Below are 14,450 nucleotides of genomic sequence, written 5' to 3' on the forward strand. Positions count from 1 at the left end.
CTTAAAGACATGCCCTGCCTGAGAATTGATCTGGGGGTGGGAAAAAGCCACTTCATCACAACACAATCTTTTGATATGAAAACCACATTAAAAATCCGTCAGCCATCACAAAGAATGACTGTTTCGGCGGAGATAAAGGGGGACGGTTCACTAGGCGTCACAGTTGAGCATGGTCGATCCAGGTCATTATTTCCTTCTTGAAATGCTTGTCTTCACTGCAGAGTCTAAGGCAGATTTTTTAATAACCCCTGGGAAGGGATCGCTGAGCGGGGAGGGAATTGGGTCTGGAGAAGAGGGTCTGAGAACATTCTGCTCTGTGGGCACCGGAAGCCGTTTGCTCAGGTGAGCAGCCGTTCATCTGAGACCCGCGTCTGTGCCAGCCTGAGCGGGATCTGTTCTCTCCTTCACCGGAAACCTTCTGCTCCTCCGGGACAAGAGGGACCGTGGAGAAGCCCGGCTGCCCTGAGACCCGGTCGGAGTGCGTGTGAGGCGGGGAAGGGGAGGAGGCAGGGATTAAGAAAGAATCTCTGGTCCACTTGTGACGTCCTCCAGCTGGGACAGTCCTTGCTTTTAAGGGACAGCTTCCCTCCAGTGCACTGTACTTTGCAGAGCAGCAGAACACCCGCAGGATTTGCAGCAAGTAGCAGACATCTCGGAAATAGCAAAGTCCTAACCCCTTAGTTAGAAAAACAGGGAGACAGAAGTTTTCACCGGTCCTTTTTTTTTTTTTTTTTTTTTTTAAAATACCGAGGAAGTTTCAAATAACTTAGCCCACGGATAGTTTCCCCTTGACAATTTTAAGGCTCATTTAGGAAATTGTGTATCACCATAAACACGGTCTGCAACAGGAGGTGACTGTAAGGCAGTGTTCCATTTCCTCTAATGTTCCTATGACGAGAACCCCGAATGCACAAGTCAAACATGGGCGCTCCCTTTCCTATGTGTGCTCTAGTCAAGATTACCGCCGTGAAGGCCAGCAGCTCCAGGAGACGGCGGAGGTGGGTGGCTTCGTCCTCGCATTAAACTTTGATGGTGGAATAAAGTTCATCTATCTGTGACCTAAAATAATTCCGAAGCTCGGGCCGTTTCGCCTTCATCGTTGGGGTCAGGAGGCCGTTGTCGATGGAAAATAATTCAGGGTGAAGACTAATGCCTTTGACCTGCAAATAAATGAGGCCATTAAAGCAAAACCTAGGGCCGATGGAACCCGGGCCTTAAAGCCCGTTGGTCGGAAGGGATGGAGACCCTGTGGCCATCCAGTCCCTCCTGGGTCTCAGGCCAGTGGCTCACTCAAACACAGGGCAGGAGCTGCTCCCAGGACAGGCCTTGGGCTTGGATCCTGACCTCTAGGAAAAGAGCATGCCTGCCCTCGGTTATAGAAATCCCTCCCCGGGCCAAAGCTCGTCCTTTGTCACTCCTCGTGGGTTTCTTTAGGTCCTCTTGAGCTCCATACCCATTCATACAAAATCCTCAGGTCAGACATGGGTTTTTAGGGGTGCAGGCTCCGTGATGCCAATCTTACCTGTTCAAATGGCTTCAGGCCAGAATCCTTCCCAAGCCTCACCATGTCCTCCAGGATGGCTTTTTTGACGTCCTAGGAAGGTGAGAAAACGACAGGTTTGCTGTGTTGGTGGTCTCTGAAGGCACGTCCTGTGCCAAGCCAAGGTCCAAGGAGGCCAACCACACACTCCCGAGCCTTACCTTGTTCCTGCACAGTTCTTCAAAGGAACCTTCGAATCCTTTCTTTCGGGCCCAGGGACATAATGTCTCAACATCTGGTACCACAATTGCTATGAGAAATGCCTTTAACACAGACAAGTGAGTTATTAGGTGGCTTGATCCAGATGTTCTGAAATAGCAATTCTTTGTCATTTTGCATGAGATCTGGAAGAATCTGACAGAAGTTACAGACCCTCCCTTCAGAACATATTATCAGCCCCAGGAGTCTACTGCGCCCAGGTTAAGAGCTCCCAGCTCTAAAATACAGATGGCATCAGGAATTTTTCAATTAAATATCTTAAAAAGGACCCCTGGGAATCAAAATCTAACGAAACCCTAATTTTTTACTTCTGTGCGCATGCACGTGCGCGCGTGTGTGTGCATGTATACAGTTTAATAAAACAGGGTCAAATAAGCAGTGAGACCACAGACATCAAGTAACCGCTTTAAAAAGGAGAGAAAAAAATTTATACAGATTCATTTTTTTAGGTCTCCAATGCCACATTTTTTACAATTTAGTAACAATAAAACTACATAAAAGTTGACGGTATATTAAGATTATACGTTAAAGGGAGATGCCTGGGTGGCTCAGTTGGTTAAGCGTCTGCCTTCAGCTCAGGTCATGGGATCGAGTCCTGCATCGGGCTCCCTGCTCAGTGGGGAGCCTGCTTCTCCCTCTCCCTCTGCCTGCTGCTCCCCCTTCTTGCACTCTCTCTCTGTCAGATGAATAAAATCTTAAAAAAAAAAAGATTCTAGGTCAAAGAAAAACAGGTATACTCTCAAAGAAAAACAGGTGCGTTCCTTATAAGATAATATTCTTCAACAAGTATTTAAAAGTCTCAAGATTTGTAAAAAGATTAGCTTTCAGGGGACCAGGCCCTTTTCTCTTCCCTGACACCACCTACTTGACGTTTTGGCAATGAGACGCTCCGCTATGGTACTGACCTTGGTTTCCAACTGTACGTATTTACCGGCATTTACCGGCTCACAACCCACACTGCTCACACACACGACTTTGGAGACACAGCACAAATACGATGGGTTTAATATGTTGAAAATTCTAAACTTCCTTATAATCAACCCATCAATATCTCCTTTCATAGTTTAAATTTAGAAGCATATTTTACCCACCCCCTAGTATCCTTATCCAGCTGCCCTTGGTATGCCAGAACACTCTAGGTGAAATAAAAATATGGGATTTAAAGAGAAAAATTTTTCTGGACGAGAAATGCCAAGCAGCAAACCCCGATAATGTTCCAGCACGTCACACGAGAAAGGCAATTCAGTCCTCACTGCAAACTTTCCATTGCCCTGCAAAAGCCCAGAGTTTGAGGCCCCGGTCACGCCCATGCGACTCAGCTCACAGCCCCAAACGTGCGTACCTGCAAGCTTTCTCCGTGGACAAACACCTGAGCGACAGGCTCACTCCGCACGTAGATGTTCTCGATCTTCTCAGGTGCTATGTATTCTCCCTGTGCCAGTTTGAATATGTGCTTTTTCCTGTCGATGATCTTCAAGGTACCATTCTGTGTATGAGAGGGTGGGGAGGGGAGGTGCTGTGAGAGGGTGGGTGGGAGGGGCACGGGGGGCTCACTCCTGGGCCCTGGGGCAGGTCCATCAGGCCCACGCTGGGACTGTGGGACGGATACAACCCCTGCACCAGACGTGCCAAATGCCACCGTGTCCCCTCTGGTGGTCAAAACCCACCCCCAGGGGCCTTCCTGTGGTTCCAAAAGTCGGCTGCAGGGAAGTTTCTCTGGTTCTGGCACATTGGTCCTGTACCACGTCCCCAAGAAGCAGACTGAGGTCAAGGCGATGATGAAATGTGTTCATTAGAGCCCAAGCCAGAACTGGACTGACGCTTAATCCCTCTTGAACTTGAAAGAAGGGACTTAATGTATTTCGGAACACCTTGGTATTCTGAAGTCTGAATTAGCTGGGTGGGGAAGAGGAGCATTTTTCAAATCCCTAAACATTTCCGGGAGTCTCATGCACCCTTAAATCTACAAGAATGGGACAATGCAATGATAAAATCATGCAATGATAAAACTGGCCTAAGCCATTTCAGTAATAGCAGTTCAACACGGGGACAACTTAGAAGAAGCAAGTCTGAATTGGTCCCGGCCAGCCAAACTGGTCAAACCCACGGCTGTGGTTTCTTTTAGGCTCTTTTCCCTCCTCTGATGGACCCCGGCATTTGTCTACAGTAATAATTCTGAGACTACATTCAAAGGCGTTGGCCTAACCCGTGGGACACCTACCTATTTTTAAGGGGAGGGCAAGCCTAAGAAACACACACGCTCGCAACTTCTTGCCCACCACACCTCCTTCCTGGCCGTCAACCACAACGTACCCTGTAACCTTCTGGAACTAAGGCCTTCACGTGGAGGCCCAGCACTGATACAGAGAAAGCCATACACCGTTCTCTCTGGATTTTGAATGGGAAGCAGCCATCAGAATTGATGTCACACATCAAAACCAAACATACTCCCTACATTTCAAGTGAAAACCCTACCCAGACACGCTATGAGTATAAAGCTGTTCCCGGCAGGAGATGGAAGAGCCTCCCCGCTACCCGCCTCCGCAGGGAAGGGGAAAGTGAGGTCGCACAACAGCAATGGGCAGAAGAAAAGTATCTGCGAACGGGGGAAGGGAGAGCTTACGGGAAGCCACTTTCCAATGTCCCCCGTGTGTAACCAGCCGTCTTTGTCCAGAACTTCTGCTGTTTTTGCTGGGTCCTTCAAGTAGCCTTTAAATACATTTGGCCCTTTCACACACACCTGAAGAGAGAAAGATCGGGAGCGGGGGTGGTTGGCGGGAAGTGGAGGGTGGGGGCCGAAAGTTCCAGTTAGGACTCAGGTAGGCATCGGAGACTGAATGTACAGCCCAATGACCTCCGCCCACACAGACTTGTGACTGTATTTAACAGCTAAGAGATGAGATCTTCAGAGTTCTCAACATAAGACCAAAAAAAAAAAAAAAAAAAAATTTTTTTTTTTTTTTTTTTTCTGTTTTCCTTGTAACTCTGTGAGATAATGGAATATGAAGGAGACTTATTGTGGGGAGTAATCACTCCACCATAGATGGACGTCAAATCATTATGCCGTTTCCTTTCGATGCATACAGCATGTATGTCAATGACGTCTCGATAGAACTGTGGGGGACAAAGGTGATCTGTAAAGAGCATTTACGGGGGCGGGGGGGGATTCTATGGAGAAAGTGTGTGTGTGTGTGTGTGTGTGTGTGTGTGTGTGTGTGTGTTGCGTATCTCAACCTTTAGTGGGAAGCCCTGAATTCCACGATCCAGAGGGAGCTAGCAGGGAACCACACTGGGACCCCGGAGGTTCATCCAATGCCTCTGGTCCCCTTACCCTAACGACATCAGTCGCAGTCCAGCTGTAGGGCTGATGACTGCCTGAGGTTCCGGCTCAAAGCCCCAGAGAGGAGGAAATCACTCTGAAGTCATCAGCTTTCTTTCCACTAGCCAGTGGCTCACTAATAGGTCTCCAGGGCCATGAGTTGTCAGGAACTGTGCTCCAGGCCTTCGGGCACAGGAGCCTTTGCACGGTCTTGAGCCCAAGTCCCTGCGGTGTCTGGCGGAAGAGACGTGCATGGTCCCCTCCCACATAAGGGTACCTTCAAAGAGAAGCCTGTTTGATCCAGGATCGCCAAGAACGTCAAGCTCGGTGGCTTTATGTGACGCTGCCGGCAAGCGGCCGGACCATCAGGGGGATGGCAGTGTGGGTGCGAGGGGGGTACCACTCACCTCGCCCTCGCCCTTGGAAGCCAAGTAGTTCATCTCTTCCACGTCCACGAGTTTTACAAGGTTGCAAGGCATTGGAGCGCCAACATGGCCTGCGTGGAAAATAAAAGAATGATCATTCCCAGGAGGACTCCTACTACCCTTAAGCCAAATGACTTTTATGGCCAACAGGCCTGCTCAGGAGGAGAACAGCTGGTGTAAATGTCTGTCTGCAGCGACGACAGCCCGTCTCCCCCGGTAAGTGAGCACAGACAGTGTATTTCCAGAATTGAGACAAACATTCAAAAGTCTCTTAGGACCTTTCCCCAGTTTGAGGCCCCAAATTATTTTTTCAGAGTATAAGTACTCAGGCTGTGGACTGAGGGTTTCTACAAATTCCTGGAAGCAAGCGTTCCAAAACCTTTACCAGGTTCCTATGATCTGATGGCCTGTGCTCACTGTTTGCCCCGTCTCCCTCACTCAGACTTCCCTACTCCCTACTTCCTCTAAGAAGAGAAAACACACAGCTTTGGCAACTGGATTACTCTCTCGACGTCACCTCGTTCTGACCAAGATGGTCTTCACTTCCTTAAGTATAGGGGAAGACGTTTTAGATTTAAGTTTATTAAGATAGGATGGTGGGGAGGGGGTTGGGGGGCTCAGTCAGTTGGGCGTCTGCCTTCGGCTCAGGCCATGATCCTGGGGTCCTGGGATGGAGCCCCACATCTGGCTCCCTGCTCCTCCCTCTCCTCCTCGCTCATGCTCTCTCTCACTATCTCTTTCTCTCTCTCTCTCAAATAAATAAGTAAAACCTTAAAAAAAAAAAAAAATCTCATTCTCACAGTTACCTCAACTCTCCTGCCAGAAGTTGCTAGGATTGGGTTGTCTTTTTCCAAACAAACAATAGAAATGAGATAGGTTTTAAGAGCAACACAAATAATTCCTTCTATGTTTTAATAATGTCTGTGTAAAGAGATCACTGTTCGAGATTCTCTAGTCTGGTAAGGAACCAGTGGTTAAGAATTAAACCACGAAGAAGGTTCAGAGACCGTCAGTACGAGTCCCAGCAGAATTGTGCTCTTACAGTCTGGACATGAGAATCCAAGTTCCCAGACAGTGCTCACATTTATGCTACAGCAAATACGTCAGCGGCGTTTGCCTACCAGAGCGTAGAATGTACCACTGGTCAGACCTGGGGTGGGATTCTGGCTGGGTAAGTTCCTATACACTGTTTATGTGCTTTTCCACCAACAATCACTTCCTGTCAGAGGGAGCAGGACTTGGGCCCCAAGGACGCTCCTGGGATGAAACCACCGATGTGCTCAAGGACAACTGCTCCACTGGGTAATTTCTGTTTCTGCCTCTCCTTATGCCTTTCAGGAGAAATGACATCTTTCCTTCTCTCTGTGGGCTCAACTCCCAGCCCAGCGCCCAGTGTAAACTTGAGTCAAATTTACCAGCCAATAATTTGACCCAAATCCATTCCCGGAAAGCTCTGTGAGGCCAAATGTTCTGAACCCGGTGCAAAGGGCTTTCATCCCTCAGCGTCAGCTTCAGATTTTAGGTGAATCTCTACCACCACCCACCTTCCTGCTGGTCCTCCAAGCACAGGCGCTCTGCCACAGCAGCCCTTTTCCATGAGGATCCCTGAATTACAAGGCCATTTGCCCCAAGGCTTGATCACCCGAGACACAGAACTTCCGTAGTTCAAGGGACCAAGGACAAACCCAATTCCAAGAATTCCCATCGGAATAACGAGATTCCCATAAGGAATGTCCCACAGCTCGTACCTGCTGTCCAGTCCCCAGGCACAGTCAGGCAGCAGCCGGCGGTGCACTCGGTCTGTCCATAGCCTTCATAAAACTGGACCAAGAGATGAAACGTTAGTAAAGAGGACAGTCACACTGTTCTGCAAGGGCACAAATCAGGACGTTCTTCTCATTCCTGAGTGATGGCTAAGCATGGCAACATGTCTCTTTTTAAAATCTGTTCAGAACGACTACGACGGCACCCAAAGATCTCCCCCGCAACCCGAAACCCTGGCCGCTGTCCACAGTCATCTTCTACTTGCCCTCCTGCAGACAGGAGAGGGGGACACTGACATGGCCTGACAGGTCACACTGCACATGACCTGCCCAGGAAGGCACTCGCTCTGTCTGCTCATGGCTGTGCCCCACACCTATCCTGTTAGTCACCCGGTCCCTGCTGCCTCCCCGCGCCCTTCAAGGCAGGTTCTCCCCAGGGTTTGCAGGTTAGCTCCTCACTTGCAACCCATCCCCATCCCCTCAGGCCTGGTGAAAGGCTAGTTTCCTGGCCGGTACTTCCCCCAGTCTGTGGTGGCCACAGACACATAACCTCCTGCCCAGGGGACAAGACAGAGACACTCCTGTCTCCAAGCAACCTGGGAATAACGTGCCCTTCCAAAACAAAATAAGACACCTGCTTATAAGAATGCCTTTGTGGAGAGGAGAAACCTGGGCTGGCAAAAGCCAGAGACAAGGAGCAGAAGGGACGCCCACCTCACCTGACAGCCGAGCGCGGCTCTCAGAAACGTCAGCACAGTGGCGGACACGGGCGCGGCTCCTGTGATCATCAGCCTGACTTTTCCTCCCAGGCTCGACTTGCAAGGCAAGGAGAGGGGAGACAGTAAGGGGCCAATAGCTGCACGTGGGTGGGTTCCTCAAAGACCCCTTCTGGAAACCCAGTCCCCGGATCCACCAGCTCCTTCTCTGCAGGCCGCACAGAGAACTCTCAGGTGTTTGAAAGAGGAAGGCCTGGCCGTAGCTGGTTGCCCCCTGAGGCTACACCCTTCTCTCTCAACACTAGCCAACCCCTCTACCTGCAGGTATTTTGAAGGAATTAGAACGAGACTGTGGTGGGCTTGGAGGTAACCACCACATCTGGGGCATTTTGCAGGACATAGTATCATTATTCCATATTCTTAATCACACGTGCCTATAAAATGACATCAATCGTAACATACTTGTTGCAGAAAAGGAAAGCAAAATAAAAAATAGCAAAGGCTCAGTGCATCTGTGTGGTTCCGCCAGTTAAGCGCCTAACTCTTGATTTCGACTCCGGTCATGAGCTCGGGGTTGTGAGATGGAGCCCCACGTCAGGCTCTGTGCTCAGCAGAGAGTCTGCTTGAGATTCTCTCTCTCCCTCTCCCTCTGCCCCTGCACTCCTTCTCTCTTTCTCTCAAATAAATAAATCTTTTTTTTTTAATTACACCGACAAATCACTGAACACTACATCTGAAACTAGTGATATACTCTATATTGGCTAATTGACTTTTAGCTTAAAAAAAAATAAAAAATAAAAAATAAAAAAAATTAGGAAGGCTCCAATGCCCTGATTCCTTTTCTGCCTCTCCATGTTACCATGTTGTTCAGGTTTGCATGGGATACTGAGGTTTAAGTACTGGCTTTGTCCTTAATTTTTAGAAATGTGCCTGGTTTACTAAAAACGTGCCCTTCTCCCTCAGCTTCATACTGCGCTTTAAGAAAGAGCCCTCACAGACACTCCAAAGGCCAAGTGAGTTTCCCCCGGCAGACAAGAGCTGTGAATGTGTCACCTGTATCTTGTGGAAGATCAGTCTGTCCCACAAGCTGTTGTTTCTAATGATGCCACTGCGGAGCTCTGCTTCTTTCCTCTTGGAGGCGAAGTCCAGCAGCCACCGTTTCAGCGTGGTGTTTGCCTGCCCAAAAATCTGACGGGTCAAGGAAAAAGAGTTACAAAATGATGGGGATGGCTAGAATCGAAAAGTCAGATAATAACAAGTGTTGGTGAAGATGTGGAGAAACTGGAGCCCTCAGCCTCTGCTGGGGGGCAGGGAATGTAATATGGCATGGTTGCTCTGGAGAATAGACCAGTAGCTCCTTAAATAGTTAAACCCAGAAGTACTATGGGACCCAGCAATTCTGCTCCTAGGTAAGTGACCAAGAGAAATGAAAATGTTCTTTGCATCATTATACATAATGGCCAAAAAGTGACAACAACCCACATGCCCACCGATACGTGAAAGGAGAAATAAAATGTGTTGTAGCCACACTGTGGGATATTACTTGGCCATTAAAAGGGATGAAGTAGAGTCCCGGGCCACCACATAGATGAACCTCATGAAAGATACCCATCACGGAAGAACACCTTACGTGATTCCATTCATATGAAAGTCTGGAATAGAGAAATCTATAGATTCAAAAATCAGATGCATTTGCCTGGGAGTGGAAGGAGGTAGAGGTCAGCCACAGGACAGACGCAGGGTTTCTTTCTGAAGTGATAAAAATGGGCTATGGTGATGGTTGCAGAACTCTGTGGATGTACCCAAAACCTTTGAATTTTATACTTTAAATGGGTGAATTATATGGAATGTGAATTATATATCTCAGTCAAGCTGTTTTTAAAGGACCATTAAGAAAAAACACCCAAGGTTCTCATAGATCACAGAAGCCCTGCCTTACAATAAAGAACATGAAAACTACCCCATCCAAATTGACCTTGAAGATTGCTCATGCCACACACTGGTCTCACCCAGGATGGGTGGTCCGTGCCACAGTGACCTCCCTGCCCCAAGGGGCTGGCCGCCTCTCCATCCCTGGCTTGGTTTGTCACTTCTTTCTGTGTGGCTAAGTAAGTAATGTTATGTGCGTATGAACGTTACAATTTCTAGAACAATTTCATAGTTATAGTTCTCATGTGATGCAACTGGCAACTTTATGAGCTAGACAGCAGGAGGAGGAGGTAACAGTCCATAGTGCAGAAGAGAAAATAGAGGCTCTAAAGTGTTTATGGTACAAATAATATGATCTCCCACCTTCCACCTGTATTGGGCCTTCCGGTTTACAAAGTATGTTCATGTGTTTTCTCTTCTAATCCTCACCAATGGTTCTATGATATAAATGCATTCTGGTTTTACTGATGGATAAACCACACTTCTGCGAGACCAAGTGTACATAAGGTATCCGGCTGGCCCAATTCGAACCAGAGTCTCGGACTCCCTGTCCAGTGCTCTGTCCCCACTTTGCTGCTCCTTGGAACTTACTCGGTCAAACATCCGGTTCAGCAGTCTGGGGACCACAGGAAAGATTGTGGGTTGAAGTGCCTTGAGGTCATCCATAAGCAGCCTGATATCTCCTTGGAAAAATCCTATTTTAGCTCCATGACACAGCATTACACACTAGAGCAGGAAACAAAAATAACGCCCATGTCTTCATCAAAGCAGGGACCACACAACATACACACAGACACACAAGGCTTCTGTTTTAGCATTTCGGACCAGTGTCCAGAAACCACGAAGTTCCTACATGTTGGTCACTTTTCAAAAAACATTCTTGACTTCCCTGGTCATTACACAACATCAAAGTGTGGTCTTTCTCTTGATCACCCTGAAGATAAAGGAGCTGGTAAGAGAACAGACTACATTGTTTTTAGGATGATCATGGAGTTTCTGCTATTTCAGCTCTAGGATAAATAGCTGGTGAGTGAATGACAGGGTGTTAAGTAATCCCAGTATTTCACTTGCCTAGAAAATTTAGGCCTAATTTGTTCTCCAAACAACAGAGCAACTTGCAAACTTGGCTACTTGCCAAGCGTATTAAAGTCTCATTTTTAAAAATCTGAATCTCACAAAAAAAGTCTGAAAAGCCACTGACTATGTTGCAGCTGAGACACTAGGGTGTCAAAGAGCAGAGTGGCTTAACGTTCAGCTATGATCTACTCCATGGGTATGTTCCCACCCGATGCAAACCGCACTGGCAAGCCGTATGCACTTGACCCACAGTTTGGCTGTTTTAAATTTTAAAGAGAGAGAGAGATTCAAAAGATGACACCATGGAAGTACAAATGGTCTCAGGCTTGAAAGCAGAAACCACTAGAAAGGTACGCCCAGCCTGGTTCAGGTTTAAAAATTCAAGCTGGGCGAGGAAGGCTTTTGTCCTCGATGGCCTGCCTCCCAGGCACACATCCCAAACTGCAATTAGGTATATATGGGCCATTATCAAACCGTCTGAGATAGCTTTGGAAACTCACAAGATCTCCTGAGGTGTGCAGGAGGAGAGGTAACAGACCCAAGATGGGATCTCATGACCCTTAGTCCTTTAGGGTTAGTGCACCCTAAGGGCCAGCAGCCGATCAAAGGGCCACTCGCTCTTAGTCACCTCTCGGTTAGTCTCAGTCACTGACACTCAGCACAGTGCCTGGCATACAGCCAGAGCTCAATAAATATTTGTTAAATGAATGGATGGTGCCCACTGCTTTTTCCTAAAGTACAGGATCCAAAATTGTTGGAGAAGTTAAAGAGATGGTTGTCATCACACAGTCATACAAAGGGAGGCGAGGCTAAGGTCAGCTAAAGATCATCCTACTTTTCCAAGGGCACTTGGAATATTGGTGAAAAAAATGAATCTTAAGCTGACTTGCACATTATGAACAACCCCAAGGAAAACCAGCAGCTTTTTACAGAGGCAGAGGCTTCATGAAGCTTTGCAGGATGGCATTCATAAAAATTCTACTTTGACAGTTAATCTTTCTGGAATCATGCCTAGGTGCATCTCCTGCAGAAGCCTGAGCTTCGAATTTTAAAATGAATGATTAAAGTTCACGTACTCAGACCGCTCCCCCTCTCCCCAACATTTATACTCTTTTAAGTAATTAGCACCATTTCTAAAAGGGGGCCTTGCAAACAATTCTCTCTGGGAATGACACTCTGCCCTGAAAACTTACCTGCATCAGTTGCTCATACATGTGTGCAAGTGGTAAAAACGAAATGTGTATGTCACTGGCATTCAAGGCAAGTACTTTCTGGAAAACACAACAACTTAGCAGAACACAAACAAGCAAGCGCGTGCAGAAGAACAAAACAAGGCCTACCTCTACAACTCTTTCAAACATATGGGCGAGAGGCAAGAAAGATATCAAAGTATCATCTGGGGAAGGATTGACTGTATTCTGTAAGAAAGACACCGGCAAGCAGAGAAGCGTCAAGATTCCCAGTAATTTCCCATTTTTATTTCAAAACACATGATACCTTAACGCTAAGGAGAAAGCAGCTTTCACTTACAACCTGCCATTAATTCTCACAGAAGGATGAAAATGAAAAGGCAATGCTTTAATAACTTCATATTCAATATGAGTGGAGGTCATTCCTCATGATAAAGGAAACCCACTCAGGATTTTAGCCCAAACCGGGAAAATTTTGCCCAAATTGGGATATTAAGGGATCACGTGCTTTAATCATTTAGTATTCCAAAGTTACTGTACCCCACTGCCCAGCAAACTCAATTCCACCATAAGTAAGAAATAAAAGGTCCATTCCAACATAACATAGCATATTATGTTGTGGGAATAGATGATCTATTCCAACATAAAATAGCATTTTATGTTATAAAGGGATAGGAGGAGGGATGATAAGAGAAACTGATTTCCAAGCTCTTTTAATTTATAGTATAAATGCATTTTGAGTATTTTAGTTTGATCAAGATCTTTACCTGAGTGGCCTGCTTTACACCCCATGAACACTATATCGATTTGTTTAGTGCAAGAGCTCTCCTCTGGCCCGGTCTCCTATAAAATGCTGATTTGTGATAGAGGTCTGCATCGAGGCTAAGCTGGACATCTGGTTTCCATCGCAGGGCTAAGAATGGTCTTTACTTAGAACCAGGCATAATGAGGGTTTTACGGGGAATATTCATGTTATTCATGTGTCAGGAATTCTGGCCAAAGTAAGAAAGGACCTCCAGCACCTGCCACCATGCCAGTCAGGTGCCTATGCAACCGCTTCCAGGCCGTGCCCAACCCCCACCAGTGTGGAGCAAACTCAGTAGCCTGATCCTGCCACAAACTTAGATTAATTTTATTCCAGTGTGGTCTGCATCCCAACTAGTTCATCTCAGGAGGTAAGTGCTTATATAATGAGAAGTCAGATTCTATAATTTTTATACTTTTCAATTTTTGATTTGGTACTCAAAAGAAAATGTGCATTAGCAAGGTTAGAAGTTTTACAAAGTTGAGAATGCCCTTGATCGTATCATTAATTTTAAACCAAGTTTGTAATCATTTGCCTCAGTGAGCCAGGAGTGTATCTTAAATTTTCTTCGAAGGCTAGTTGGGAAATTAAAATTCTACTTAGGTGAGGTGCTAAATGTTGAATTCTGTTTATGAAATATATGCCCCCAAAATAGGTATTTGGGACTAAGAAAGTGTGGGTGTAAGCAGGAGGGAGCTAGGCCTTCCGTAGCCACCAAAGACATGTATTCCCCAAAACCATTAAGCATGGGGGCTCCGGTCATAAAAATTAGGGCTCACAGAAGAACCCTCCCAGACACTGTTATGAGGGAAAGGCATTATACTGTTTGACAAGGACTTTTAAAACTCAAGTTTGAAATATATCCTTGGTGCTTGGACCGAATTGTATCATCCCCTCTGCCCAAATTCATGTTAAAGTCCTAATCCCCCATGTGACTGGATTTGGGGATGGAGCCCTTGGGGAGGTAATTCAGGTGAAATGAGGTCATGGGGTGGGGGACCTGATCCAACAGGGCGGGTGTCCTTGCAAGCAGAGGAAGAAACAGCAGAAACCTCTCCCTCATTCTCCATGTGCACACAGAGGAAAGGGCAGGTGAAGACACAATTCTGGAGGTGGCTACCTACAGGCCAGGAAGAGAGCCCTCACCAGCAACCGAATTTGCTGATACTTTGATCATGGACTTCCAGCCTCCTGCACTTTGAGAAAATAAATATCTGTCGTTTAAGGCCCTCAGCCTGTGGGATTTTGTTATGGCCACCCAGAGGACTAGGACACACCGGGGCTGGGGTGGGGGGGTGCAGGCAAACTTTAAGATGACAGGAAACCAACTAAAGGTCAAGGCTTTAATCTTTCTCATAAAATGGAAGTGAAGTCAATTGCAATAAGGAACAATAATTAAAAAACCTTCTGCATCCCATTAAGATTTCATTTGTCCACTTAAATTATTTTCCCCGCACTGGAATAGTA

At 46.8% G+C, this 14,450-nt stretch overlaps 1 protein-coding gene across 3 annotated transcripts in view; it reads right to left on the reverse strand.

Moving 5' to 3' along the window:
- Positions 1 to 742: 742 nt before the first annotated feature.
- The window catches only part of ACSL1 (acyl-CoA synthetase long chain family member 1), a 63,314-nt gene continuing 49,606 nt past the window's right edge, over positions 743 to 14,450 (reverse strand). The window contains exons 11-22 of one of the 3 annotated variants that reach the window (XM_032869897.1): positions 12,329 to 12,406; positions 12,182 to 12,259; positions 10,503 to 10,637; positions 9,036 to 9,170; positions 7,986 to 8,081; positions 7,252 to 7,324; positions 5,486 to 5,574; positions 4,383 to 4,499; positions 3,102 to 3,245; positions 1,702 to 1,803; positions 1,523 to 1,594; positions 743 to 1,160 (exon numbers count right to left, since the gene is read on the reverse strand). In XM_032869897.1, coding sequence (XP_032725788.1) covers positions 1,020 to 1,160; positions 1,523 to 1,594; positions 1,702 to 1,803; positions 3,102 to 3,245; positions 4,383 to 4,499; positions 5,486 to 5,574; positions 7,252 to 7,324; positions 7,986 to 8,081; positions 9,036 to 9,170; positions 10,503 to 10,637; positions 12,182 to 12,259; positions 12,329 to 12,406 — 1,260 coding nt within the window. In that variant the 3' untranslated portion in view covers positions 743 to 1,019. The remainder of the gene's footprint in view (positions 1,161 to 1,522; positions 1,595 to 1,701; positions 1,804 to 3,101; positions 3,246 to 4,382; positions 4,500 to 5,485; positions 5,575 to 7,251; positions 7,325 to 7,985; positions 8,082 to 9,035; positions 9,171 to 10,502; positions 10,638 to 12,181; positions 12,260 to 12,328; positions 12,407 to 14,450) is intronic. The other 2 variants (XM_032869899.1, XM_032869898.1) reach the window with 2 other exon arrangements.

This window comes from Lontra canadensis, unplaced genomic scaffold, assembly GCF_010015895.1.
Source record: "Lontra canadensis isolate GAN:19392208 unplaced genomic scaffold, GSC_riverotter_1.0 scaffold39, whole genome shotgun sequence".
In the NCBI taxonomy this organism is placed as follows: domain Eukaryota; kingdom Metazoa; phylum Chordata; class Mammalia; order Carnivora; family Mustelidae; genus Lontra; species Lontra canadensis.